Genomic DNA, 11,492 nt, shown 5'->3' with positions numbered 1-11,492 from the left:
TACCTGAGGTAATGCTGCCATGGCTGTGGTAATTCCTGAGGTAACACTGCCATGGCTGCAGTAATACCCGAGGGAATGCCACTAGCATGGCCCTGGTAATACCTGAGGTAACACCACCTCCATGGCTCTGGTAACATCTGAGGGAATGCCACTACCATGGCTCTGGTAAAACACTGCTGCCAGTATGGCTCTGATAATGCTCAAGGGAATGCTGCCAGCACATACATACATGGTGGTACTTGAGGTAACCCTGTCTCCATGGCTGCAGCAATACCTGAGGGAATGCCACTGCTGTGGCTCTGGTAATACCAGAGGTAACCCCATCTCCATGGCTGCAGTAATACCTGAGGTAACGCTGTTACCTCCATGGCTGTGGTAACACCTGGGGTAACACTGTACCAACGTGGCTGTGATAATACTTGAGGGAATGCTGCCAGCACCTATATGGTGGTACCTGAGGTAACGCCATCTCCATGGCTGCAGTAATACCTGAGGTTACACTGCCACTGATGTGGCTGCAGTAATACCTGAGGGAATGCCACTAGGGTGGCTGTGTAATCATAGAATCATTAAGTCTGGAAAAGAGCTCCAATACCATATGGTCCAACCACCCCCCTACCACCAATATCACCCACTAAACCACGTCCCTAATAGCAAGGGAATGCAGACACCAGATATGTGGCAACACCTGAGGTAACGCCACCTCCATGGCTGCGGTAATACCTGAGGTGACACTGCCATGTCTGAGGTAACGCTCTTGCTGTGGTAACACCACCGTAGGGACTGAGGTGACACCACAGCATCTGCTGCTGTGTCTGCTATAACGACCTGGCGATGTCTAACGCATCGTATCTGCCATCACATCTGAGGTAACACCACCGCCATGTCTGAGGCAGCACCACGGCGGTCTCTGAGGTAACTGGTGATGTCCAAGGTAACGCTGCTGCTGAATCTGAGGTGTTTTACCTGGGGTAAAACTGCTGAACGCCCCTATCTGCCCTCCTTGCTCAGCTATGCTGTTTTCCCAGTGGACGTGGTATAAGTGATGTGAAACATGTAATGCTGTGAAGTTGAACAACCTTACAAGAAAGTGTTTGTGTCTTGCAGATAAGTGTATATCGCCGATTGACGCTACCGTCCTATTTATAGCGCTCTGACATTATGCAGGTAGTGAGAAGGACCAAGGCCAAGTTATCAGAAGAGGCCTTTGAGCATTAAAAACACACAGATAAGAGAAGAACGATGTCTGCTGTATTTTAGTTCACTTTTTTATTTTGACTGTAATGCAAACAGGCATAAGTATTCCATAAAATCAGATCGGAACTATACAGAAAGAGGTGCATGCTTTAGAACAATGTGGATATCTTGCAAACAGAGCCAGAGTCAGTCCGAGAGAGGGGGCTGGAGTACATTGTACGAATGGCAGAGATTTTAGCAGCATCGAGAGCTCAGAGGTAGGGGAAAACCATGTTTCTGACCGCTTAAAGCACTGGTATGATCAAATACAACACTGGCTCATCCCTGCTCCCGCTGTCCCCACCCCTTCACTCCTCAGAAGAAACCTACCTTAGAATCACATGAGAAGCACGTTTACAAAATAAACACCCCCCTCCACACATACCTGTCTTATGGGATGGGAAGTGAGAGTGAAGTCAATGTGCCAGTCTTAAATCATGGCATCACTTTACAAACCAAATGAAGGCACAGTGACATGAGGAGGTGCTCAGGGGAGGGAGGAAGGAGCAGGAGGACCAGAGAGTAAAGAGAAATTGGAGTCCCATCTAGCAGAGCAGAATTTACCCACGTCTGAAGAGTTCAGAAAACCTCTGCAGTGGAAATCTTGGGAGTTGCCTGCCCCAAAGCTCCTACCTTCACAGAGTGGTCTCCTTTCTCAGCTTGGAACCACTGCTCTTCAGGAAAAAGGCCACCAGAAAAACAAAACAAAACAAAACAAAACAAAACAAAAACAAAACACCTACAAACCAACCTTTGATGCTTATGCTTTTCAAAGGTGCCTAAGGAAATCAAGGGAATAAATCCCTGTTCCTATTACAAAAATTAATTGGCACTGAATATCAAGTTCCCTGGGTGGCTGGCAGAACTCATGTTTCTAACTACATGCAATCTAAAAAGCAATGAGTCCTGGCTGAAAGTCATCTCACTCTATTCATCTACCGCCTGGGGAATTGTGTATAATCTAGAAGAACTTGGGATGTTGCTACAGACTAAGGAACCTATTCTCAAGCTCTTTTTAGCACATAGATCTCAGGGTTTCTGAAGGCATCTCAAGGCAGCAGAGCACATTTAACCTTGGGCATTCTGGACATACAGCTGTTTTATAGAATTCTAGCAAAGCAGACATCTTGCATTGAATTTCATTGGCTTTGAAGCCATCACTTTGATGCTGGGCACGGGAAGATTCTGAAACATCTATTTCTGGCCATCCTGTTGGGTTCTGTAAAGTGTATCTTCTTAAGACGTGATTCCATACCACAATCACACCAAGAGAAAAACAAAAACCAGGGTTGTCAGCAAGCAGTACTAATGCCTCTTGTTGGAGCTGAATATGTATTAAGGCAGTTGTGTTGCCTGTGGAATATTATAAAATTTCCATTAGCAATTATTGTGGGGATAAAATACTCAATTTCATCCAAAAATTCTTTTGATTTACATTCTTTTGCTTTTCCCACTCAAAGCCAACAAGTGAAAACAAAGCAACAAAAAGAAGTCCCCAAATCAGTTGGTCTTTTAGGTTGACTTTTTAAGTATCTCATCTTTTTATTTTTGAAGTACTAAGAATGCCCCCAGAAGAAAACCACTTTGTCCAGCATTATTCACTGGCAGATTTCTGAACCAGCCCTACGGAGAGCCGCGTCCCAACACTGCAGTCAGGCCATGCAGAAGAACACCTGCGGCTCAGCTCCGTGCTGCACTCCTCAGCCCCAGAAATACTTCTGCAAGCCTTGGCTCCTGTGGGTCCCAGAGAAACCCCCGGCATCTTCCCCACTTCCCTGCCCTGGCAATGAAGAGTGGCTGCAAAGCCTTGGCCTGCCAGCTCCTGTTAAATGAGAGATGCTGAGGGCAAGGCTCACACATCCAATTTTCTTGCTTTTGAAGTGTTTCCTCCCTCCTTCCATCCTGAAATCGGGCCAGGTAGGTACATGAATGAGTAGGCAGGGAAACAGCAGCCCTCGCAGTGAGGTGCTCTCACTGGTAAACAAGCCACGGCTGCTCAGCTATGAACTCTCAGTCTGGTTTTGTTGCTGTTGTTGGTTTTTCCCCCTATCGTTCTGATGGCTCAAACTTCCATCACAGCCTTCACTGGCAACATCTGTAGGGGTGGAAGCCAAGACTTTCCAGCCTGCTTTATTCCTGACACAGCAGGAAAAAGGTAAGACTGCATTACAGTGCTTAAATCTTTCATGAGTTGCCCTTGTAGCCATGCCAGAATCAAGCCAATTTCAACCTCTGGTAAGATCTATTTTACTTCTGGAACCAAGTGCTTTAAAGCAGCAATCTCATTAGCTTTCTCCAGCTCCCCTGAATTCCTATTAAATACACATGGCCATATGGAAGAAGCTAGAGCTCAGATCTCCCCGTCAAGGGTAGATTTCAAATGGAGTACTAGAGTCATGCATTGCAGGCAAGTGCAAGTGCAGATCGACACACGCGAAAACACTGCCGTCATGAAATTGCTGCTGCTGCTGCTGTGAAAGCCTTATCCTGCAAGCTGCTGAACATCCCCAGCGCCACAGAAAGCCGGTGGTTGCGGAGGGCATTTTGTACCTGGGAGGACTCGGACGCTGGGCGGACTTTGTCCGAGTTCGGGAATACAGTTTTCAAGAGCATTCAGCACTGGCCAAATTTTGCTCCTCCCATTATAGCAGAAATTGTTCTAACAAAAGACAGAGCGACAACAAAGTTGAATGGTCCTGAAAGCGTGTCTCCATCTGTTCTGTAAAGGGACTGCGCTCCCCTCTGGAACGATCAAAGCAATTGCAAAGTTATCAGAGCAATTCTGAAGCCGAGAACTGGTCCCCAGTGAAGGCAGGAACAAAATTTAGTTTTGAGCATAGAATTTTTCCTTCCAAAAATGCCAGGAACTCTCTGCAGCTTCCCTGTAGGTATAAATCAGAGGACTGGAATGGCTTCAGTGACAGTGTGCTGGGAGGCGGCAGCTTTGGCTCGGACTTGGTGCAGGTCCCCGTGGCTGCAGCACAAACACAGCCCCCAAAGCAGCTCAATAAATACGTGGTCTCCAGCCCGTGGCAGGTTCACAGAGCAGCGTGTGTGCAGAAGGTGGTGTCTGGTCTGCACCCACACCTAACCCTGCAACACCTCTGAACCTCTGCAAAGCCCCAGCAGCAGCAGGTTAATGGCAGAGCACAGCTGAGCAGGGCTGTCAGCTTGCTCTCGGTTATCCCGGGGGAAATTTGCACGCTGAGAATGTCTCTTGTGAAATGAATGCATCTGTTCCTCTCAGCCCACAGCCTCTGTGTGCTTGGAGCAGATCTGGAGGGAGCAGGAACCGGAGGGCACCCCCAGGGTCTCTTCCCAGCACAAGGCACTGCAAGTCCATCGCCACCCAGCAGCTCCCTGCGCCTCTCGGGCACAATGGCAGGGCTGAGGAGGAGAAAGGAGAGATCTCCAGAGGGAAGTGGCGGAGGGAGCTCAGGGCAGGCGAGAGGCATCGCATGCCAACAAAGGAACCAGCAGAGTGCTTGGAGCTGGACGGAACACACGGCTCCTGCCTCGTCTCACCTCCTTTTCTGCATTGGTGCAGTCTCATTTGCTCAGGACACAGCTGTGAATTTTCCAGTCCTGCACAGACACATTGGCTCAGGCTGCTTGGAGCATGGACTGAGCCCCGTGCCCACCACTGGGGACTTGTAGGCCCCGGACAGGGCAAGGAGCGTGGCTGCCCAAACTCAAACCCCATTTTTCTGGCCGGTGTGGCTGCAGCTGGCTCAGTTCCTCCAGCGCAGTGAGCTCAGGTCTACCCAGCAATGATCGCGGAGGTGTTGTCTTTGCAAGTCTGCTCCTGATGGGAGAAGTCTCATTATTTTCCCGCTGTCTCTTATAGATAGCAATAGAAAGAAGAGCAGCAAACTCCCAAGCAGTCCTTCTGGGGAGATGAAACCTTTGAAGTCATCAACAACACAGGCAGCAGGTACCCTTGCACTGAATGAACAACTTATTTTCCCCTGCTAGTGGACACAGCAGGTCGGGAAAACACAGAACCGTTTCCCACGAGTTTTCAAGTTCGTACACAGCTTTCTGTGGACATTGGAAAAACTTACAAATTAAAACCTTTGAGAAAAAAAAAAACAAAAACAAAAAAACTCATAGCATCTTTGTAGCATCTTGAAAATCCAATCTCCTGTTTGGACAAGAGCCTCTTTGTGTTTAATCCTTGGGGGAGCGAAAAGGAGCTGAGCTGCTGCAAAAGGGGCAGTGGTGGCGGATGTCCTCCAGGAGAGGGACTGGGGCAGGACCAGTGTCCTTCAGGTCCTGGATCCCCGTGCTGCAGGAGCCGCGTGGGGCTGTGCAGGAGCCTGGGTGTGCAGCAGGCACCCATGGGTGATGGATTCACGAGCTGAGTGTGCAAGGGGCTCGGTTCCTCCAGGCGTGATGCCCCCGGGCAGCTCTGGGCACCCATCCTCGGCAGAGCCCACCCCGCTCTCTGCCATTTATGCATGCTGGAGATATTGTGGCTGCAGCCACGCGTCAGACGTGTCACACCGAGACGAGCAGAGTCTAGACAAGCGGCGGAAGAGCCGCATTTGCGGAATGATAAAGCAGATCCACAGGTTTATTTCCCCCCTCCACCGTGGGAGAAAATTAAGCGCGAGGGGAGTGCGAAGCCCCTGCAGGTTAGGGGGATGAAGGGGGAGTTAAGACGTCGGAGACTGACTCAACAAAAAACAATCAGAAGTCCCAGTGGTGTGGCTTGAGAGGAGCAAATAGTCCTACTGAGACAGAGGGAGCAGGGACGAAGCTCAGAGCCCTGGGGACATAAAACCTCAGGGACTTCGTGGCAGGGAGCACCGTCCTTCTGTAGGGCATTTCCCTCCCAAAGGGCTCTAAGGGACTCACCTACCCCACGCCCGCTGAGCTCCAGCCGGCGTTGGCTGCCTGCCCCGTTGGAAATCCCACCGAAGGCGAGGCACACAGCCGTGTGCTGCCCAGTGTCCCCACAGGCATCTGGGGTGGAAGCGGGGAGGCGGAGATGGCAGGTTTTGGGGCGCAGGGAGAGCATGCCAGTTCACCTCAGGCACAGACTGCAGCAGCAATAGGACTTCCACGTGAGAAGTTCCAGCAATACAGGCAGAAGGCGGGACAGGAAAAACCTAATTGCCAGCAACGCAGGATGAGCTAGAAAGAGGACGAAGACAAGGACGTTTCTTTGGGCACTCACTCTTTTTCAGGCTGCGTTGCTGCTTCTACTAACAGGAGGAGCAGAGCACGGCGTCTAGAACCAGAATTATTTTTCCCAAAAGGCAGGGATGAGACATGAATTTGGTCTTTCGTTCTGTTTTTGCAGCCACAGGGCTGCGGGTTAGGGCCAGCCTTGCTGTACGTACACAGGGCCAAGGATTCGGCTCCCAGCAGCAGGACCTCTGCCCGAATTCACACATCCCAGCACCAAAGGGACCCCGCTCTGCCCTGCTGCCTGCCCTGGGGCTGGGGCACAACCCCCAGGGGAGGTCAGGGGGTGCCCTTTGTCCCATCCTGTCCAGCTTTCACCTCCCCGTGAGGAAGTCCCCAGGGGGTGACACGAACCCAGCTTTGCACCTCGCTGCAGCCCCAGCCCTGCCAGCCCTACGAGCTCGGCTGCGGCCACACCGTGGCAGCATTCATTCGCATTTTGTGCCCTGCCAAGTGCTCTGCAGGGAGCAGCAAAACTGAGACCTTGATCTTGAATTCTCCAGCGCCTGCTGGCCTTTAGCTCCGGGATCTTGGGCTGGAGCTGCTCCGAGCACCCAGGGAGTTGAGGCTGATGAAGGCGGTGACAGCACGAGGAGACGGGGCTGAGCGTGTGACATCTGTGCTGCCAGGAGAGCCAGCGCACCTTGCACCACGAGGCTGGGGGAGCAGCAAACCTCCTGCAGCTCTTTTTGTTCTGGATTTGTGTTAGGGCAGCTAATCCTTGCCCTCTGACTGCAAAGCTCATTGTTACAGCTCCCGGACAAACCCTCTGCTGTCGCCGGTGCGGGTGCTTTGCTCCATGCCGGCGCACAGTGCAGCAGAGGGGGGACAGCAGGGGGACAGCAGCTCCAACCTCCAGCCCCATGTCCCTGCTTCCAACAGGGGCTGCAGCCGTGCCCTGCAGAGAAGGAGGACAAAAACCTTCCCGAGGGGGAGGAAGGGAGGAGAGGGAGGAAGGACGCACAAGGTCGCGTGTGCTTCACCTTGCGGACAGCTTTCCTCTGCTAAGGGGACTGATAGCTCCCCGCGACGGTGTTAACAGATCGCTCGTGGGGCCAGGCTTTTGCAGCCGGGCTGAGGTGTGAGCACGGCAGGACCCAGAGTCACGCAGCAGCTTTGCAGCTGCTCTCACCTCCCTTCTCACACGAGACATCCCGTGCCGCTGGGACAGAGCCTGCGAGAGGGGACGGGCTTTGCCACCGAGGTGCCGCGTGTTTCTTTTGGCAGGCAGGTCGCTCCCTGCTGGCGCTTTCTGCTCCCGAAGCCATGGATGGGGTTGGGGTCTGCTGTCCGAGAACTGCTCGTGAGCTTGCACTAAGGTGGAAGCGATGCTCTCCAGGCTGCCAAGAGCTCTCGGTCGGGACCAGGTGATGGGAGCCTCTGTAGCCCTCCGAGCGCTGCCTTCCCAAGAAGATCCATCGCCAGGAGGTGCCTCCTGCACCCGGGGTTGGAGCTGCTTCTCTCCCAGCCTGGTGGCTTTCCAGTCTCACCTGGGAGAGGGTTCAAGCGTTCGCAGCGTGCAAAGCTCTAGGATGCAGCCGGTCCCTGACCCTCTCCCCCCAGCTTCACGGCAGCAGGTCGCGCATCTCCTGCAAAGCCTCTCGGAGGACAGCCTGGCCAAGCAGCAGTCATTGCCGTAAGTTTCTCCCCGGCACAGACATCAGCCTGTGTGTTCGGTGCTTGCTCCCCTGCGGGAGGGCTTTCATGCCAGCAGAAGTGGGGATTGAGCAAAAGGAGAGACTGGTGGGGAGCAGAGGAGGAGGCAAACATAGCACGGGGGGTGTTTAGGAGGAACTGTGACACATGAATCGGAGACGTCCCACACTTTGGATCAACACAAAAACATTTGCACCCAGGCTGCTCGGGGATGAACAAAGTCCACAGGCACGAGGACATGGCACATTGACTGCCCCCAGCCTTGGGCGTGTGCCCAGGCCTGAACAAGTCCAAAATAATCAAAAAATTAAAAAAAAAAAAAAAAAAAAAGCAAAGAAAATGCAAGGATTCAGCCAAGGGCCAAGCTGGGGAAAGCGGGGCTGAGGGAATGACCCCAGCTCCGGTCAAGCAACAAGACCCAGCCATCACCCAGCCCCAGCCACCTCTGCTTGCCCCCAAAACACTAAAACGCAGATGGTCACAAAGGTGGTGGTTTCATGCAGCTGCAAAATGCCCTCAGGAGAGGATGGGGAAATGGGAAGTTCTGTTAAGAGCCACTGCGGATTAGAAAGCCATCATACTTCAGTGGGAAAATCCAGGGAAGGGGGTGAAAAGAAACCGCCACAGGACAAGAGAGAGAGAGAGCAAGAGAAAGAGGAAGAAAAGGCAATAAAAATTATCATCATCATCATCATCAGGACACAACAACAGGACGAGAGACAGAGCGCTTTCCATGGGCAGTTCCCCGCGGAAAAGGAGCCACCGTGTCCATGAAATACAAAACCCAGAGCCCTCCGGCGGGAGGGGGCAGCAGGTGCTGGGACTGCTTGGGCATCCCCTTGGGGCGAAGGGTCCGGTTAGGAGCAGAAAACCCTGCAAGGGAAAGGGCAGAAAGGCCGGCCTCAGAGGGAGCGGTGAGCACCCTTGCTAATTAACACGGCTCTAATGAGGGGGATGGAGCTGATGCTTGTTTTAACAGCAGTGGACAGACAGGAAAGCTTTTGGATCATTCTCCACTGGAGAATGTGGCCCAGAGACCCTCCTGCTGTGGGTCCCCACTGCCTGGGTCCCCCAAGCCAGCCAGGGGGAGCTGGGGACAGCCACCCCTCACCCTGGGTCCCCCCAAAACCCTCCAGCCTGTCACTTGTGGGCCGGGCAGCGAAGGGTTTGGGTTTGCATCCGCGTTTGGATGGGATTGTCAGGTCTGAGCGCGTCGCTGTGACGGGTGCAATAGCCCGGGAAGGCCGGGGGGACTTGTCCTGGTGAGGTGACAGCTATTTCACAGAGCCTGCCGTGCAGCAGCCTCTGCTCCCCGTGCAAAAATTAAATGCCTTTTCCAGCCACTGCTACAAGAAAGGCCAAGATGTGCAGAAGTTAAGGCTCCCTTCCCCACCCCGCAGCCCACGCGCCGGGGGGACATGAGCAGGGGTTAAAATAAACGTGTCAACTCACTCATCCGTATCTTTTTTGCTCTCCTCAATGAATGCAATAGACTCGGATCTAAGGCGGTTAGTCACTTCGTACGTGCGCAGGGTGACTCCAAAAATATCCTCGTGGTACCGGCTGTCATCCTGGAAGCGAGGATGGGAGAGGGGTTGGGGGAAAATCGGAGGGTTTGCAGACTGTGATGCTCCTGGGGCACCAGAAGGCTGTGGTGGTGCCATGGGCAGGTACCAAACACACACCGAGAGATGTGGGGCCGGTGAGATGATGGGACAGGGAGGGCAGAGACAAGCCGGGAGGGGAAACAACCTCCCCAAGGTCACGCTGTGGCAGTGGTGGGGCTGCTCAGGGTGTTGGACCTCCTTGGCTGGGTAACCCCAGGGCCAAGTGGCCTTCAGGGACAAGTAGCTCGGGGTCACCCTGTGTGTGAGTGCTTTGGCTTGCAAAGCAGCCAAAAAAGTCTTTGTGGGCTCCCTGGGTGTGTTCAGAAGGGGTAGTCCTATAGGGATAGGGCTGAGGTGTCCCCATGGGCAGAAGGTCCTGAGCTGATCTCGCTTCTGCTTCAGCTGACCAGGACAGCACCCAAACAAACAGAAATTTTGGGAGGGGAGTCCACAACCCCCCCGCTGTGACAGAGTGGCAGTGGGGACTTGGCAAGGCAAACGAGCCCTGCCTGGGCTGCCAAGGGTACCCCAAAAAGCCCTCACCCTGAGTATTAACACAACCCCAGAGCTCCTGCAGCGCAGGACGACTTCCACCACGTCTCCAAAACTCAGACAGCCCTCGGCTGGGTGCAAGCAGCGTGGGGGGGAGACGCAGCCCCCCTGGCACCCATCTCCTGGGTGCTGCCCCTCGTGCAGGAGGAGGCAGCAGGTGCAGCGCCCGCAGCAGGAGCGGGCACGGCCGCCACTCACCCGCAGCTTGCTGATGAAGGCGCCCGCCTCCTCCACCGACAGCTGGCCCTGCTGCCTCACGATGCGCTGCACGGTCTTCAGGACGTCCCCGGCCATGGTGACGTCCCCGCAGACGTAGATGTGGCCTCCCTGCTCCTTCAGTGCTTTGTACACGGTTTGGGCCAGCTGCTCCTGCAACACGTCCTGCACGTATTTCTTGGGGGAGGGAGGAAGAGGTGGGAGATGAGGTTAATTACGGATTCTCAGCCCCATCCTCTGGACATGCTTTAGGGGCTGCCTCCAGCAACACCACCACCTCCTGGGGGGGCTGGAAACGCATTGCTGCACCACCCACAGTGATGGGAAAGATTTGGGGCCAGCAACAAAGCTTCATTTGGCTCCTGTTTGTGCTGCTTCTGGACCACCCTGCCTGCTGACATCCTCCTTGCCCACCTGCTGCCGTCAGCACAGGGCTGAAACCTCTCCAGGACCCTCCCCCAGCATCCCCAGCCAGGCTCGGAGCAGCGCCCACCTTTGGTTTGTCCGGCTCCCGGGAGTAGGCTGTGTACAGCTCTCTGAAGACACCTTGGGTTTTGGCAAAAAGCGTCTCCTCTTTGTAAATGTGGTCGATCCTGGACTGTCGGCACCCAAACACCAGGACCATCGGACAAGGCTTCAGGCCTGGGGGAGAGATGGGGGAAGCTGTCACAGCCCACTGTGCCCCCCCTGCTGCAAAACGCATCCCTGCTGGCAGCCCCAGCGCCCCGTGCCAGGAGCCTGCCCTGGCCAAACGGGCAGGGGGAACACCAGCAAGGAGGAGGTGGTGAGTCTGGGGTCACCTGGGAGGGGGATGAGATTTTGGAGAAAAAAAAATTTCAATTTTTCACTGCTCATGTAGGGAAAAAAATATTTTACATAAATTACAATTTTACATAAAATGTCCTTTTATATATATATATATATATAAAAGCAAGCCCAACACTATATAGTTCTACTACAAAATCTTATAGTTTTACAGCGAGATTTTCATGGAGTTTGGGCTGAAGAGCAGCCCCTTCGAGGAGGTCCAGC

The 11,492-nt window shown here is 53.6% G+C and overlaps 1 protein-coding gene across 8 annotated transcripts in view; it reads right to left on the bottom strand.

The window, feature by feature from the left end:
* Positions 1–1,250: 1,250 nt before the first annotated feature.
* NOS1 (nitric oxide synthase 1) overlaps positions 1,251–11,492 on the bottom strand; it is a 62,755-nt gene continuing 52,513 nt past the window's right edge. For 6 of the 8 annotated variants that reach the window (XM_068701266.1, XM_068701267.1, XM_068701263.1 and 3 more), the window contains 4 exons: positions 10,954–11,102; positions 10,443–10,637; positions 9,538–9,656; positions 1,251–8,958 (listed from right to left, as the gene is read on the bottom strand). In XM_068701266.1, coding sequence (XP_068557367.1) covers positions 8,943–8,958; positions 9,538–9,656; positions 10,443–10,637; positions 10,954–11,102 — 479 coding nt within the window. In that variant the 3' untranslated portion in view covers positions 1,251–8,942. Of the gene's footprint in view, positions 8,959–9,533; positions 9,657–10,442; positions 10,638–10,953; positions 11,103–11,492 lie in introns of those variants that run through there. The other 2 variants (XM_068701264.1, XM_068701269.1) reach the window with 2 other exon arrangements.

The sequence above is a fragment of the Anas acuta genome, chromosome 17 (genome assembly GCF_963932015.1).
Source record: "Anas acuta chromosome 17, bAnaAcu1.1, whole genome shotgun sequence".
Lineage (NCBI taxonomy): Eukaryota > Metazoa > Chordata > Aves > Anseriformes > Anatidae > Anas > Anas acuta.
Note: the sequence above shows the minus strand (reverse complement) of the source record. Positions and strands in the feature narration are given on the sequence as shown.